Raw genomic sequence first — 17,487 nt, forward strand, 5'->3', positions numbered from 1 at the left:
ACTGGCAAGCACATCATTAGGATCTGATGCAATTAGTGGGTTCAGGTGACACTCTGGCTCCAAACCAGAATCAGAACCAACACTTCCAACAGTGAAGTAGCATTATGTTACATTAACCAGACATCCTTAAGAATGCAAGGCTACCTACAATACTGCTGCCCCTTTACTCATCCTATACTCCTCTATAACTTCTTTTGACCCACTTTGCTGCTGGCAGACTTTCAACCCTGAAACATGTATCAGGAAGAGTGTGGCCAGCAGAAGCAGGAGGTCATTTTGCCCCTGTACTCAGAACTGGTTAGCCACACCTCGAGTACTGTATCTAGTTCTGGGCCCCTCTCCCCTGTGAGAAGAGGCTGAGGGAGCTGGGGTTGCTACTTAGCCTGGAGAAGAGGAGGCTCAGAGGAGACCTTATTGCTCTCTACAACTACCTGAAGGGAGGTTGTAGCCAGGAGGGGGGTGGTCTCTTCTCGCAGGCAACCAGCACCAGAACAAGAGGACACAGTCTCAAGCTGTGCCAGGGGAGGTTTAAGCTGGATATTAGGAAGAAATCCTTCATAGAGAGAGTGATTTGCCATTGGAATGCGCTGCCCAGGGAGGTGGTGGAGTCACCATCACTGGAGGCGTTTAGGAGGAGACTGGATGGGGTGCTTGGCACCATGGTTTAGTTGATTATAGATAGTGTTGGATGATAGGTTGGACTCATCTCAAAGGTCTCTTCCAACCTGGTTAATTCTGTTCTATTCTATGTGTGAAAATGCACTGTCAGTTACTGAAAGGCCATGCTACTTTACAGAGCACCTACATAGTAATTTGCAAAGCTAGTAAAAGCTCATGGGAGGTGTGAGATGTGACCCTGTGAGGTCAGACATGACACCCTGGTTATGACAGATGAAGCAGAGCAGAGTTTGTGAATCTCAGAAGCAGCCAGGATTTTGAAGTGGTCTGTGAATTCTTGCAACCAGAAGTCCTGCAAAAACAAAGGAACAAATATAAGCTGAAATTGAGTTTTGTATCCCTTTTGCAGCACAGACGTAAAGATGCAAGATCTTGGATTGTTTCGAGGGAGTAATTTGAGATACAGCAACTTGATCTACTGTGAAATTCATGAGCAGAGAAATCCAGGAGAGAACTTAATAAAGGACTGCAGAATGCTGTTTAAGCTACAAAGTGTTAAGATTGTATCTTACTAACATCTGAGAAAGAATGGTATAAATTAATTATTTGCCACAACACCATGAAATTAGTTTTCTGTAGCATACAATCTTAAACTCTGCTATGTGGCCCAGGCCATTTTGTGCAATTGATATCTTGTTGGAAAAAATCCAAACAGTATTTCTCTTTGCTGAGCAAAACTATTATGCTGCTTGAATTGGAGCCAGTATGTGCACTCGAGAGCTATCTTGCCTTAACCTGACTTGTAATTTAGTTAAGACAGAACTGCATTTGCAATGCTATAGATAAGCCACAGCAAGGGCCTCATCTTAATGCTGCTGAGGAGTAGTAAGTCTGCTTAAAGCTCTCTGTCTCCAAATGAAACCTTGTCCTGACTCTGGAGACAGAATAAACCCTTCCACAGAACATTTGGTGGAGGATAAACAACACCACCTTTGCTTGATAGGAAACCAGAACAATGGCTTTAGGTATTTATTAGTATTTTCTAAGATCTCTAAACCAGAATTCCAGTTCAATTATTCTGGTTGAGGCATCTGACTCCAACATTTACTGCTGCATTCCCATCCTTGAACCAAATACAGAATCACAGAATACATCTGGTAGGATGAGACCTCAAAGATCAACACAGTTAAGATGTATTCAGCCCCTCAGCCCGAGTGCAGACATGCATTCCTGAAGGACAATCCTATTTGGGTTAGCACAGCACCTCCTACTAAACTGCTATTTGTCACTGTTCAAGCCAACAGAAATTTTGTCACTGATGTGTTGCAGCAGAACCAAGCCACAGATTCTTTTATACTCTGTTCACATAAATGCTGTCAATGCCTATCTCGTGATAGGCCATTTGATGCTACTACAAGCAAGCAAATGCTAAACCACCACCTTGCTGGTGGCCACAGGCTGTTTCAGAAAAACTGTGAGAGAAAATACTAACATGATAGTATATAGGTCTGCATATACGAGTCTTCACTGAATCAGTGTCTCCGGAGACCTCTGAAAACTAAACCAAAATTACTCATTTACATTACTGGAAAATGCTTCCCTTCATCTAAACACTAATGAGCTTCCACACAACAGTCCAACTTCTGACTCTCCTAAGATGTCTCCACATGGCAAGATTAACAACTAATCCATTAATCCACTAGTTTCATACCAATCCAGCATGGAGGTACTTACAAAAATAAAGTAAAACATCTGAGCAGAGTGCTCTACATCCTGAGTATCATGGACAGGCTTCCGTGAAGCCCATGTTCTCCTACTTACCAGAAACACAGCTGACACCCCGTGGAGTCCAGACTGCTCCTAAGTGTGCACAGTAAAGTTAATATAAAATAAACACACAAAAGAGAATATTGCATGAACCATTAAAATTATTCTCTGCCTTTAAAACAAACCTGCAGTGAATCAGAAGCTTTAGCTGCATTACAATACGGAAATAACCAATGAACAGAATTAAGAGAACATTCTGTTAAGTCATTAGAAGGGCAGCTAAACTGAAGGGCCTTGAACACAAGCTGCATGAGGAACACCTGAGGGAACTGGGGTATGTAGCCTTCAGAAGAGGAGGTTGAGTGGAGACCTTATGACCCTCTACAACTACCTAAATGGAGGTTGGAATGAGGCGGGGGTTGGTCTTTTCTCACATGCAACAAGAGACAGACAAGAAAATGCCCCCAAGTTGTGCTAAAGGAGGTTCAGGTTGGGTATTAGAAAAATTTCTTCACAGAAAGGGTTATAAGGCATTGGAACAGACTGCCCAGGGAGGTGTTGGAATCACCCTCCCTGGAGGTGTTTAGAAGTCTCATGGATGTGGTGCTGAGGGAGGTAGTTGAGTGGCAGTAGCTTAACAGCAGTGGTGGGATTGTGAGCTCTAAGCGAGTGGCTGGACTGGGTGATTTCAAAGGTGTCTTCCAACCTCAACAGTTCTATGGTTCCATGGTAGTGGCCATGCTACAAGTTTATCTCATCTTTTATGAGAGCTGCATTAGGTGTCTTTGTTTTGTTTATGTATTAGAATAAATAGGACAATAAACTAATAATTAAATAGGACATTAAAAGTCAGCCTTATGCCTCAGGACAACACTCCAGAATACTGTTGCCCAGAAGAACAATCACATACCCAGGAGAACTCCTTCAACAACACAGAGGAAAGCAAGAAATAATTCTGTGAGTTTTATTGGTATTGAGGTACAGTCCCATCACAATTGGCTAAATTTCTTTATTACTAAAATGCAACATATAAAAAAACCCCTGAAATGCTGATTGCTGAGTGAGCTCTAAACACAAAACCTGCTGAGAGAAAGAATAAAAATAAACCAGCACAAAAACTACACATAACTTGATGTTTATGGCCCAGTTCACTCAGGTTTCTAAGAACAGTTTTATTTTCTGTATTATAGCTGCTTCCTGCAAGGGTTGTTCTTGGGCTTACAAATCACTACAGGCAAAGAAGGATGTGACTGACGAGGCACAGGTCTCTTACTCTTCTTCATGGCAAGAACGCTGTCTTCCTTTGGAGGAGGCACAAGTACAGGCTTCCAAGGAATGGGGTTATAATATGTTGGAGCTGGATACCAACTCCTATCACCACACCCTAAAACATTTAGAAAACACACATAACTAAACAAGAATATTTAACCCACAAGCTTTACAATGCAAACAGTTATAATAATGGTCTGGCCTAACCAAGAACAGCAGGGACGTTGGAGGAAGAGAGCACAGGCACATCACATCATTTACAGAGTTCAAAGTAACAGATCTTCCACCTCAAAAAAGCCAAACCCAAAGTGGGGCTCACAAAACACCAATCAACAGCATTCTCTAACACTTCCCTTTAAAACAAAAAGGATTCCTGATCTAGCTGGAGGTGTTCCTGCTCACTGCAGGAGGGTTGGACATGATGATCTTTGAGGATCCCTTCCAACCCAATGCAATCTGTGAATCTGTGATTACAGAAGAAGAAGCTGTGATGCAGGTGCAGAGCAAAATGGAAAGGAAACCTTAGCTCAGAACACAGATCATTTTCCACAGCTCCTCCTTCTGTCAGCCTCTTTTGTGTCTCAAAACTCCACCTCTTTTCCAAGGGGGATTCAAGTGTGACAAGGTGGCACACACCTTCTGTAACATGAACTTTACAAGCATGGTATCAGCACTGATTCACTTCACAGGAATCAGTAATTGCCTTTAGTGATCCCTATGCCTGACAAAGAAAATCAGATCAAAATCAGTTATAATTTGATATGCCACTTTATCTCAAACAAAATAACTTTCCTCACAAGTAATGTGAAGGGCTATAAAAAACAAAGGGTCTCAGACTAAAAACTTCTCTGACTTATACCATACAAGACGCTCATTCCAATGTGCTAAAATTAGATGCTGGATTAACATCTTAAACCAGCTCCATTTTACACTAAAAGATGAGAGAGAAGGAATCACAAACCAAAGTCATTGCATATGTGAAGCAGAAGTACAAACCTGTAGGCTTCCCATTTAAAACAGGGCGTGGTTTATTCCTAGCATTATGAAGCCATTCCTTAAAGACCTTCTCTGACTTTGCTTTCTTCTCCTGCAGCTCAGCTTCCCTTTTTTTCTCTTTTTCCTAAAAATAAAAATGATCTAAGACACTTATAGACATAAGCCCTGTACAATATACACAAGCTGGTGAACAAATCTTTTTGTAGATTCCCAGACTGCTGAATGCATTTTAAATGTTTTTTTCAAGTACAAACACATGGTTCTGACAACAGAAAAGTTGAAAATAAAATTATCAACTTCCACATTGATCCAGAGAAAAAGCTCTGGGAGACTACATGTAGAAGATACTCTGAACATAGTAGGGAAATGACCAGGGCCTGTTGTGCTACCATTAACCTAAAGAGGCTATTGGACCTAGGACAGCCAGCCCCCCTGCTCGTTCACCCACACTCATACAGCCCTGTAGCAGCCCTGACTGGGATGCCTCCAAGCCTGCAGCAGGCTTCAGAAGCAAAAACTGTATGTATAGGCATGGCATTTGGATTTAAACCAAGTTTAATTGATACTGTGAACATGGCTTTTAAGAACATACATAATAAAGAATGCATGTGGTTTAAGTCTGTCTGACTTGCCTTTTCTTGGGTTTCAAGGTCCCTGTGCTGGGCATTTTAGAAGCTCAGCAGAAACACAGAATCAGTTTTTTAAGCAAGAGATGAACACCACCAGCACAGAATATTTAAGAGTGGTTTAATTTTATGGGAAATTGTGAAAGACTGCAAAATTAATGTCATTAAGGCCTGCAAACTGATCTCACGTAGCTTAAGCTATTTTAAAGCTAGTCAAAGGAAATTAATAAGTGCACTCGTGAAAGCCTTACAAATGTGTTCTGCACTTTAAGAACTGCTGTAATTGGAGTGAGAATAAACTCTTCTCTCTTCAATCCTCCTCCACACTTAGCTACAACAACAGTGTAGGAGTTCTATAATATTACACATTCTACTGAAAAATTACCCTACCATTTAAAATCAATTCAAATCCAACCAATCAGCTTCACAGATAAGACACCTGGTTATACATTTCATAATCACTACCAATATGTGATGTTTCAGAGGAATTGTGGATGATTCTTGCAATGGTAGTACTTGTTACAGTGAATAGGGGACCTCAAAGCCTACAGTAAGAGGACTTCTGAAGCTCCCTATAAAAATAACAGGTGAGCAATTCATTTGAAATAGCATTAAAATTAGAACTCCTAGCATCAGATATGAAGCAAAATGTTTTTGATCAGAAATATGTGCAAGTATAAGAATAAATCTAATGGTGGAGCTGGGAGAAAAACTTGCACAGTGATGACTGTTCTCTGTCTGGGTCAGCCTGCAATGGACTGAGTAACAAAGGCATATTCTGTGGGTTGAGTTTCTTTCTCTTATCTCAATTGCAGCGGGTCTGCAAAGACTGTTAACAGCAATCCATTAATGTGCATCTTGTTTTGCTGACCACACCTCAATGTCTTCAAGGCACTAACATTACAAGTTTTGAAGGGTTTTTTTCATGTGTAACAGTGCCACTTGATAAATTCTAATCAGACTAAGCAACTAATATATTTAATACACAGTAAGTAATCCCATCTAAATAAATGACTCATTGATTAATACCTTCTCTTTCTTCTTCTTTTCTGCATCTTCAGCTCTCTTCTTCTTTAACCACTCTTTATACTTTACTTCTGCCTTTTCTTTTAACTGCATTTTCTCTAGCTCCCTTGTGGCTTTTTCTGCCATTTCTTTGCTCAGCTTTCGTTCCCTTTCCCTTCTTTCCTAAATGAAACAGAGCAAAGAAGCAGAAGAGAAACTTTTCAGTGTATTTCAGTGAGCAATTCTTTTGAGGAATGCAGTTCATTCGATTATATAATTACAAATAAATTATCATAACCCTGGAAAAAAACAACATTATACTGTAAGCTCTTTGAAGACACAACTTATTAATTGCTAGGGTTCATATGAAATAGTTTCAAACATATAAACTTGTCACAAACTAAGATAAGAAATTTACTTTTAGGACTGCTTATGCAGACACTCCAGACACTTCTCAAAAAATATCTGAGAAAGAAATAGGAGTTGCAGCTCTTGACAGCAGCATGTTTGAGTTTGACCTTTCAGTGAATCCACAGCAAACCACAGTTCCAAACAGAACTCAGGCAAACTGCCCCCTTCCAAGAGTCATAATCTCTGAGGTGGATGTTTCTTCACCTACATCAGATGACGCTTTCAGTATCACTGTTCGGGTAACCTCCTGTCAAACATCCTTATCTGACTAAGAGTTATTAGTGTACACACTATGCACAACCTCACAAAACAATTAGCTAGCAACTATATCATTTCACTTCTAATACATTCTAGTGAATGTCAGCTGAAGCTGTTCTTCAGTGCAGGGAAAATGAGTAGATATGAATGCACTCTGATGCATATTGTGGAATGCAAAACTTCAGAGAACTACAAAATAATGGAAGAATTACTAATATGATGTCACAACACTGTTTGTAAGGCCTGCACATCTGACAAAATTCTTATTTACACGTAAGACCAATTAAAAATGGAAGTTCATTCTGGGGGGAAAAAGAAATGAAGTTGGGATTATGAAATGCTTTTGTGAAGAACAGAAACACGATCCATGCTAAAACCCTTCCATGCTAAAAAGGGAAAGCACTTTTGACAAATTATGCAGATTCTAAGTATCACCTGCCTGAGACACAAATAACTAATTGCCTAAGCTTTTATTCCCTCTTAATCTAGAGTCAGAGAATGGTTGGACTCGATGACCTTAAAGGTCTTTTCCAATAGAAATTATTCTGTGATTCCCTGATTTTGTATTGATCTCCAGAGCTGTTCCTCTGTCCCTTCATTACTAAATATTCCCCCCCCCCCAACATCTCTCAACAATTCCTGTTTCCAGACAGTGGCCATTTGGGACACATAAAAAACATGAATGTAGATGAGAGATATATGCTGAATGAGTGAGTTAAAACCACTAGCAAAGGCTTTTCAAGCTTTCAAAATCTTAGGTGTTTGCTGGCTTATCTCTATTGCACATGAAAGCAAGTTATAAAGAAAAGAAACCTAAGGATCTTTCAAAGCTACAGTCTTTAGCTAAGGGTCTTATCACATAAAAAACATGAAAATAAATATAGGAGAAAAGGGAAAAAATGCCCCCCCTTCCATACCTACAATTATAAGCAGAAATAGCCTGAAAACCTTTCTGAAGACTGCAATTAAATGGCAGGGAAGCTTCTTCAATTATGTACCTTTAATCACAATACTTCAGATGAGTTCAGTTACTATCTAGGCTGACCCAAAGTTCAATTAGGTCCTATATAAGCAATGATAGGCCATGCTCCCTACCATGAAAGCCTGAAAAACTGCTGTGTTTTCTTTCCAGTGAGACATGCTTAAGCCAGGAGACTCCCTGCAGAACTGCAGACTTTGCAGCTGCCTAGAAATTATTCTGCAGACAAATCAGAAACTCTTCCTCTTTCTCTCACGCACAGACCAGCTTTTCCTTCACAAAGTTAGTGTACACCACATTCCCAGCTGCTTTAATAACCTGTTCCATGTCAAGCTCCTGTCACCCTGGCTTGCCCAGCTTCCCCCTGTTCTCATTATTTTCCCCTTATACAAGTCCATCAAAAATGCTAGGAATGTGCCTATTAATGTAGATGTTTTTCAATCCTCCCTTCACTCTCCTTCCATGTATATATGGGGGGAGGGAAATGATATAATTTGTTTATGCTTGGTGTTGTCAGATTGGGCTTTTTAAATTCTCTTTGATCTTGTGTTCAAAACAGACATGATCTATTCACTGAACCACTAGCAAATTCACACACACTCTAAAATATGATTACAGGTATTACATAAATTAAGGTATTGATTGTAAACCATCCAATTACTCATTGCAAGAAAGGCTTGTTCTCCTGCCACCCCACCCAAACACATTATTAAGGAGAAAGGATACAAATCTGCCCTGCAGGTTGACTGCTCTGGGCTGTGATCCTATCAAGCCTTGGAACCTAATGAAACCTGAGCGAGGTCAGTACTTGAAAATTTCCCACCCAAAACAAATCTATCTGTCCCACAAAGCAGTGATGGTGACTCAGGAGGCAACCTGTGTCTGAGTCAGTACCAAACCAATGGCTCATGGGCAAAAGTACTAACTTTTGAAGAAAAAACAGACTTAACTATACATGGAGAACTATCAAAGGAGTTTAAAATGTCAAGAAGCATCCCATTTTCTTCCTGACAGAAGGCAGAAATATTAGTTAGAACTAGATGACCTTTAAGGTCCTTTCCAACCCAGAAAACCAGCAGAATTCTTTCATGAACATATAAGCATCCTGTTTCTGACACTGATTTCTCTCACGTTCACAGCATGAGGATTTTTCCATCAGTGTCTCCTGGATGCTTAAGATGAAGGAAGAGGTTTCATGTAGGCTCAAGCATCCCCTTCCATCAGTACAGTACTCAGCAATGACAAAAGGAGGCATGAGATCATAGAGGTTACACGCCCAAAAGTACTGCCAGCTGCCATGCAAGGCATTTCTGCACTCTATGCAGAGGCTCTCAATCAGCAATTGGTGAGAGCTTAATGCCTGTTTCAGTGAAGAATACTTGGAGTTTTGTCTCAGGGTCCATACTTTGATGCTTCTAGGATGAAACTAAATGAGTTTTTCCAACCATGATACATATACACACCCCCCAAGAAAATCATAGCAACTATCAGTGCTCATGCAGCTAGCCCTGAAATTCACATGAAACCTTCAGGCAACTTTAAACACCTTCTTAGTCACTGAACTGCCACATTTATCCTTCAGTCTCTGTCCAGATACATAACTAGTCTTGTGAAAACTTGAAGTGGCAAGGTCTGGGTAGCACAAATGTTAACATCCTAAGACAGTTTAGCTTTGGAGTTCAGTTTGTTCTTGATTTGAGTGTGGTTTACAGGAAAGACTAGCCAATGAATCATCTGATTTAAATGAAAATCAGATTACTTTTGGTAAAAGCTTGGGACATGGCCTAAGGATGACCTTATCCTTCCAAAATATAATCTGACAAAGTTGAGACATGAATATATATTTTCCCCTGCCCCCTGGGCTGATACAATCACCATAGAAAAAGATCTCCTACTCCCACTGACAAGAGAACAGAGGCAGCTAATAAGTAAATCCAAAGACAAAGGTCTTTGGAAAAGCCAAACAGGTAGAAGAGGTGGGGGCAGGGGAGAACAAGACCTTTCCCTGTTTTGAACTGTGAACAATTTTAACAGGCAGCCCAAACTCTTTCAAGCCAATGCATAGTTACACCTGTAATTAAATTTGCATTTTAGAAGAGGGAAATGACCTTGCTTGTGCTGAATAATAAACCTACTTTTTGCTGTGTGCTTTAATATGGGAGGACCCTTACTGTATCAGAATAAATGCTTAGAGCAGGGTTGTTTTGGGGGTGGGTTTCTGCCAACCACCCAGTCAAAACTGAGTAAGAACAGGTGGGTTAGATCCAAACACAGCTTATTCTAGAGGTTCTAGATGAATCTAAAGGACTTCTGAAATCATGAAGACAAACATATGAGGTGTGGATATCTAGTCCAGCTGGTGTTACTGTGATATTTTCAATTCACTTTCATCTGATTTTATTCAGAACAGAACTACAGCACAGTAAGCAACTGATATTGCTACAGACTGTAAGACAACAAATGCACATGCCTATGAACCACCAGAGGCTAACAAGCCCAATCCCCCCAGATATCCCCATTTTTTGCCACTCAGTACACATGCTTGCCTTGTGTGACATAGAGCTGTACAGTGCCCCACTGAGGTCAGGATTCTGTCTGCTTCTGAGCCTGGACTTAGGCAACCATCTCAAGAAAGCTTTAAACATTTTTGATTCCACTCAGAAATGACTTTCTGGATGAAGGAATTCTCAATTGCTAACTGTGGTCTACTGAGAATTTCCTGAATCTGGCCTCACACCTCAATTATCCCTCTAAACTTTACCATACCATTTGCCTGTCCACAGTAGTACTTAAGTAAATCCTTCTTCTGGCTCTGCCTGGTCTACAAGACGTTGCAGACAGCTAAGATGTACACTTCACCCAAAATGCTTGGGCACTGAACCTAGGATGTCACGGAGCAGGGCATACAGAAGACCAGAACCCGAGCTATTAATTAGCAGAAGGCTACTGCACAAGATGTAAGCCAATTGTCAGTTATCTGACTACTCAAAAAACAAATCTCTTTATACTTTATGGAAAAATAAACAAATAATAAATCAGCCTTGAACCATGGTTAACTGGGCTGGAGTGGCACTTTTCAATTAAAACAGTCATTGATTCAGCAAACTACAACCATGGCTGTCCAAACATTTCAAGCATATTTTACACAGGTTTATTCAAGTATGGTACATGCTGGAATACTTGCAACCACAGCAATATTTACCTCTTCTCTCTTTTTTTGGGCCCATTCTTTGTGCTTCTCTTCAGCCATCCTTCTCCTCCTTTCACATTCTTGCTTTTGCTTCATCTTCTCAAGCTGTATGTTCATTTCCTAATTAAAGAACAAGCATACAGCCTAAATCTGTGGTGACTGCCTACACCAATGCCCTCAATACTGGAAACAGTGATGCAGTTAAAACAATGGAAACACTGGATTTGGAAATTAGCCTTTCATTATCACTTTTTAAAAGATGTACAGATCAGCACAGAAGCACTATGAAATACAATCAATGGAAATGTGTCCTTTTTAGAAGATGAACTGGAAATGTGTGTCTTAATTAGGCTTTAGAAGCAATTCAACATAACAAATTACTCCTCAACTTAATGTATCAGAGTCATATTACTCAAGTTTAACAAACTATCTTGGTGTTATGCTGCCCTCTAAAAGACTGTTCCAGAACCTTCCAGTGGTGAGTGCTCTATGAACTACATGAGGTGGCCCACATAAAACAGGTCTGTGTTACACCGCATTCACTTCACAGATAAAGTGAATCAGAGAAAAGTTAGGACATGCTCAAGGTGAAATAATAAATCAGTAAATAAAGTATGAAATGATCTAACTTTGATGTGATTGTTCTAACCACTATGCCATAGTTCCAACTTGATTTTAAACAACAGTATCATTTTATCAACTGCAACTACAAACTTACTAATCAAGATAAGATACAGCTCTATCAATTCTTCCCTAGCCCCAGTATGCAAGACCTGGTCATTTTCAAGGAGGGGGAAGAAAGACAGAAAAGGGGAAAAAATGCTGTGAGAGGGAAGCCTATCCTGGGAAAGAGCACTAAACAGTTGTATAACTACACACTAAGTGGGTAACAACACTGTGCCTTATATGTAACCAAGCAGCTTGGCATGCTTACACCCAGCACACGCCCTGTCGTGTTTTACTACCTACATGCAGGCATATGTAGCCATGATGAAAATCAAGGTACTAATTATATAAATATCTTTTAATCCTTTAAACTCAAAACCATTACCTGACAGTTGGACAGGCAAAGTATTGTATAGCACCACTTCAATGAAGCGTAACATTTAGCATAAGAGAGTGCATGTAGCATGAATCACGTAAGCACTGTCAAGCACAGGCACCATGGAGGCCCAAGATGCTTAAAAATAATGGGTGAAACTTTTTGTTTCCACAACCAGAAGAAACCAGATAATCCTGTGCTTGATATCTGTTATTAGACTTAACATCAGCCCAACTGGATGGATTCACCTCTGCAGCTCTAGCTTGCAAGCGGGCACGTAGTTCCTTCTCCTTGCCAATGAACCATTCTTCCCACGGTGAAAGATTAGCTTTCAAAGGTGACTCTTTGTCCCTTGCTGCTACTTCAGAGTCTTCAGCCTTTCTGAATTAAAAACAAGAAATGGAAAAGAATATTATCTGTGCTACTGTCTTTCAAGTGACGTTTCCTTTATGGTATACTGTGGAAAATAATTATGTCATTTTTCTCCTTGCTCAGTAGACTCCATAATGGATGAATGGCATTTACAGCACACCTCTGACTATCCCCCTTTTGTTCTACTTATTGAACTCCAGCTTGTTAAGTGGTTTTTTTCCCCTTCCTGTTCCAAACTGCAGAAGAGATTACTTTGTATGAACTAAACAAAAGCTAACACCAGAAACATCAGTGTCACATTCCTTCTTGTCTATGAAACCCAAGGGAACTCAGAGATTTAACATTACCATCCTGTCCTTGGTCACAGAAAAGCTCCAGGGACTAAGTGGCCTTCAGCACAAAAAAACCCCACTAATCAAGGTTATTTTTCTTGTTTCAAGTCCTATAGAACTGGATTCAAGATATGAAGCAACCTCTGCACTAGGAATCCGTTCACTCTAACAGGTAATGTTTTTCCCCCTAAAAAGCTTTCACAGGAAACTTACTTAAGAAATATGGTATGCATACAATACCTGATGATAATATAAAAGGTTCTATTAGGCTTTTTAATAGGATACCTTGCATAACTCACTTATAACTTCTTTACTCATGAATAATGCAGCAATCCTAGCCCCAGGCCAGAAGTATCTTTTATAATACTCTATAGATGCCCTATCTCATAAGACAGTATATTAGGCTCTAAGTCAACCAAAACTGAAAACACACCCATATATTCCTTTGTAAGATTTTTCCACCTTACATGGATTTTTTTTTTCTTAACAAAACACTTGAAACTCAACTTCACTTCAGCATTTAATAGGGACATAGGGGCTCTGAATAAACCTACCTATATGCATAATTCACTACAGTGGGTTATTCTGTTTGCTGAATTCAAGCTACAGAAGGTCCATCCAAATAAGCATATTATGTTAAGGCTCCTGAAATAAAATTTTTCAGCATATCTGCTAATAGAATAGAATAGACCAGACCAGACCAGACCAGGTTGGAAGAGACCTTCAAGATCATTGCGTCCAACCTATCATCCAACACAACCTAATCAACTAAACCATGCAACCAAGCACCCCATCCAGCCTCCTCCTAAGCACCTCCAATGCTGGTGACTCCACCACCTCCCCAGGCAGCTCATTCCAATGGTTAATCACTCTATCTCTGTAGAATTTCTTCCTAACATCCAGCCTAAACCTCCCCTGCTGCAGCTTCAGACTATGTCCTCTTGCTCTGGTGGAATACAGCACAAGCCAATAATAAGTATTCATCAATATAGAAGTATTACATATTCACACCAAACAGCAATGCTCTGTGGCAAAATGTTTCACACCCCAGTAACCTTTCCTGAATGCATTTCTGTGACACAAAGCATCTGAGGACAGTGTCAGTGCTAAGGAGCTTTGTCCTACTCGTCTCCATTTTTGCTACCCACACGTGTCCACCAACATGACTGTTCATTGCTCAATCCATGACATGTTCAGGGAAACTGATTCATGTCAAAAGCAACCTGGAAAAGTGTTGTTTCCCCACACAGTATCAGCCCCCAACTCCCTTTATACTCTGCTGCCACAGAGATGTAGCACAACAGAACTGACAGGAGACCCTGGCACACTGACAAGGCACGGACAGAAAGCAGCACAGGCCAAGGCTACTAAGCCCAGCATTATTCAACATACTTTGGTGCACCCCAGGGCTTTTGTGCTACACTGTTAAGAAAGACCAAAAAATTTAACAGACTTTTTAAACAGGTACATATTAAGAGATACAACTTAAGGATGTTAAAACAGAACCCTCTGAAACTTTATCAAGGATAAGGAGAAAAGTACTATGCATTCAAATTCAGGAAAGCAACACCAGCTTTGTCCAGACTTGACATTTTGGGCAGGGATACTTCCTCGAAACATTTTTCTGCTGTGCATGATTTGCGTTATGGCATCCTGTACTAGAATAATGCTGACACACTAGAAGGAATGAATTCAGAAAAACAGTATTTACTACATGTTTTCTTGTAATCACAAAGCTCAAGCTCTTAAGATCTAAAAAAAAAAAAAAAAATAAAAATCACAGTAATAAATTTCAGAGGAGACCTTATTGCTGTCTACAACTACCTGAAGGGAGGTTGTAGCCAGGAGGAGATTGGTCTCTTCTCCCAGGCAATCAGCTCCAGAACAAGAGGACACAGTCTCAAGCTGCACCAAGAGAAGGCTAGGCTCTAGGTGAGGAGAAAGTTCTTCACAGAGAGAGTTAGCCCTTGGAATGGGCTGCCCAGGAAGGTGGTGGAGTCACCATCACTGGAGGTGTTCAAGAGGGGATTGGACGTGGCACTTGGTGCCATGGTTTAGCAGTCATGAGGTGTTGGGTGACAGTTGGACTTGATAATCTCTGAGGTCTTTTCCAACCTTGTTGATTCTATATGATTTAAAGCTTATTACATACAAGGAAAAAATAACAGAAAATTAAGTTTAAACAGAGACAAACACATGAAGAACATCATTTCTCCTCCTGCAGTGCTGTGTGTAAAGCCCTCAGATTGCACCAGAGCACAGAGTGGAACCCAATCCTTTCCCCTGTGCATTCCAGCCCCCAGTCACACCCGCCCTGGCACAATGATTCTGCATTTGGAGCCACACACAACCCAAATTTCACGGTACCATCTTCTGAAACGCTGGCACGTTCACAGCTATGACCTTCCTCTGAATAACTAAACAGCCTTCTTCAAAGTACCACGCTCTCAAGTGCACCTTTATTTTTAACTAAGTCTCTTAAACCAAATTAGACTCATTTGGCATTAGAACTGAAGTCTGATGAAAACACCACGATTATCACTTACCATATACTCGCTTCAGTCCAACCTAACACTGATCCAAAACAAAAGTATGGAAATGCCTAACACCATTTCACAAGGCCTTGTTTTCAGCCTTTCTCTTTTGCAAATATTGCATTTCCCACGTTCAGTGTCTGCCTCCGGCTCATTTTTGTGTAGTTTTAAGAGGACAACAACAACAAAAAGCCTCTTTGAGCAAGCGTGTGCAGAGGTGGAGGGGTAGTGGCTGTGTAAGAAGTGCTTTTTATTATACTTTTGAGAACTTGGCAGCTATACACGGAAGCTGCTACAGGAACATTAGGTAGATGCTTATTACAAGACAGCAGCAATATTATTCAGATACAGTGTCTGCATGAGTTAAGTATATATTGTGCCCACAGAATTTAATGAGATTGTTCCAGCTCAGGCCCTAACAGAGGTCGTCTCTGGTTGCATCTCACTGCTGCCAGGGAATATTGCAGCAACAGGCCCAAACACTGAGCGCTGTTTCCAAGTGGCATCTCAGGCTGCAAAGAAACTACATGGTTTGAACTGAGTGCTGCCTGAAGTTCAGGGTAAGTAAACAAAAATTGCTTACTGATAACAAGAAAAGAAGAGGTGACAGAAAACATGAAACAGGTGGGGCCATAACTGGTTAATATCTTTTTGTCTCTCTGAAGTTTCTGACTACATTTGAGTACTCTCCCTGGACTTCAAGCACCTTTTCCAATTAATGCTTGTAAGAAATGGTTGCAGCTCTCCAAAGAAGTCTGAGAACCATAATAGAACCCTGCGGCCCAGTGAAATTCAGCTGTCCCTCCCATACCCCACTGGCACTTTAGCTCAGTTTAGCTAGCTACATGCCCCATCAGTTCCTGCACAGATCTGCTGTTTCCAATGCAAAGGTCGCATTCCAGAATGAGGCAGGCACTCCCTGCTCCTCCCTCTTCTATTTTAAAGGCAGGAATAAGGTTTATTTATTCTCCTGTCAAGCACTGGAGATCCCAGGGGAAAGAAGACATACTTTTGCATATAATTAAAATTGAATTAAATTCAGGCACAGGAACAAGAACTGTGCAATGCATACGCACAGAACTGGCTCTGGATATACCCATTAACCAGTCCCAAAGAACACTTAAAAGGATGACAGGAACGGTTTTACCTTTTTAACTTTAAAAGATGCAATGCTCAGGTCAACAGCTTACAAGTATTTTACCAACATATGAAAACACTCCACTGCCCATTGAAAAGAGAGCTGCAACTTCCCAAGGCAGCCTAACGAGGGAAGGAGGTGCCTGAAACGCTTATCTATGCAAACAAATCGATATTTAGGTGAAACAATCTTTCGTCCCCAGCAAAGGCCTCGATTTGAATGAGGCCAATGCAAGAGGCGGCCCCGAACTCCCTGCTCGACTCTGGGCCCAGACGCAGGGGTTACCTATCGCCTTGCCGGCTCCAGGAGGCCGCCGCCTGCTCCTCCTCCTCCTCGCCACTCGGGGAGCTGGGGCAGGACGCGGGGGAGAGCGGGGAGCAGCCGGAAAGGCTGAGGGGATCCTCGGAGCTGGAGGAAGTCGACGAGCTGAGGCGGGCGGCCCTCCTCCTGCCGCGGCTCCCGGCACCGCTGCTCATGCCGGCGGGTGGCACCTGAGGGAGCGGGCACGCAACGGTGAACGGCCACCCACTCCCTGCCGCCACCACCGCCACGGCGCGGCACCCAGCAGGCGCTGGCGGCCCCGCCCGCGCTCCCGGCGGCCCCCGCGGCTGCCCCGCAACCGTCGCCGCCATGGCAACCAGGACCCGCCGAGCGCCCGCCTACCGCTGAGCCCGCGCCCGCCGCCTCGGGCCGAGCGAGGGGCGCTGGCCCCGGCCCTGCGGCTCAGGCCTCGCGTGGAGTTATTCGGAAGGGCAGAAGCATCCGCCTCGGAAGTGAAAGGATAACGTGAAATCATTTGTTTTCCCTCTTCTTACCATGCTGCCCAACATGCCAAGCCAGCTCCCCAGACTCCGTGCCCCAGTTAATACCGGCAAGATAAGAGTCCAAACAAGGTCATTTCGTGAAACACTAAAGACTGAAACAACTGCAGGTTCAGGGACACAACTCCA

At 41.7% G+C, this 17,487-nt stretch overlaps 1 protein-coding gene across 1 annotated transcript; it reads right to left on the reverse strand.

Annotated features, from left to right (window-relative positions):
• Positions 1 to 3,479: 3,479 nt before the first annotated feature.
• On the reverse strand, positions 3,480 to 17,064 carry CCDC34 (coiled-coil domain containing 34). The gene is made up of 6 exons (XM_054171655.1): positions 16,823 to 17,064; positions 12,410 to 12,542; positions 11,132 to 11,239; positions 6,306 to 6,464; positions 4,651 to 4,774; positions 3,480 to 3,769 (listed from the first exon to the last, which is right to left on the reverse strand). The coding sequence occupies exons 1-6, from the start codon at positions 17,011 to 17,013 to the stop codon at positions 3,570 to 3,572; spliced, it is 915 nt and encodes a 304-aa protein (XP_054027630.1). The 5' UTR covers positions 17,014 to 17,064; the 3' UTR covers positions 3,480 to 3,569.
• Positions 17,065 to 17,487: the final 423 nt, after the last annotated feature.

This window comes from Dryobates pubescens, chromosome 22, assembly GCF_014839835.1.
Source record: "Dryobates pubescens isolate bDryPub1 chromosome 22, bDryPub1.pri, whole genome shotgun sequence".
Taxonomy (NCBI): domain Eukaryota; kingdom Metazoa; phylum Chordata; class Aves; order Piciformes; family Picidae; genus Dryobates; species Dryobates pubescens.

What these genes read in the sequence shown, in the direction of transcription:
- CCDC34 (XM_054171655.1), bottom strand. Translation starts at nt 17,013, where the DNA reads ATGAGCAGCGGTGCCGGGAGCCGCGGCAGGAGGAGGGCCGCCCGCCTC. An exon ending in TGCAAGCTAGAGCTGCAGAG is followed by an intron (nt 11,240 to 12,409) that starts GTGAATCCATCC and finishes TTCTTTAATTAG; the next exon opens with GAAATGAACATACAGCTTGA. An exon ending in AAAAGAAGAAGAAAGAGAAG is followed by an intron (nt 4,775 to 6,305) that starts GTATTAATCAAT and finishes TTTTATTTTTAG; the next exon opens with GAAAAAGAGAAAAAAAGGGA.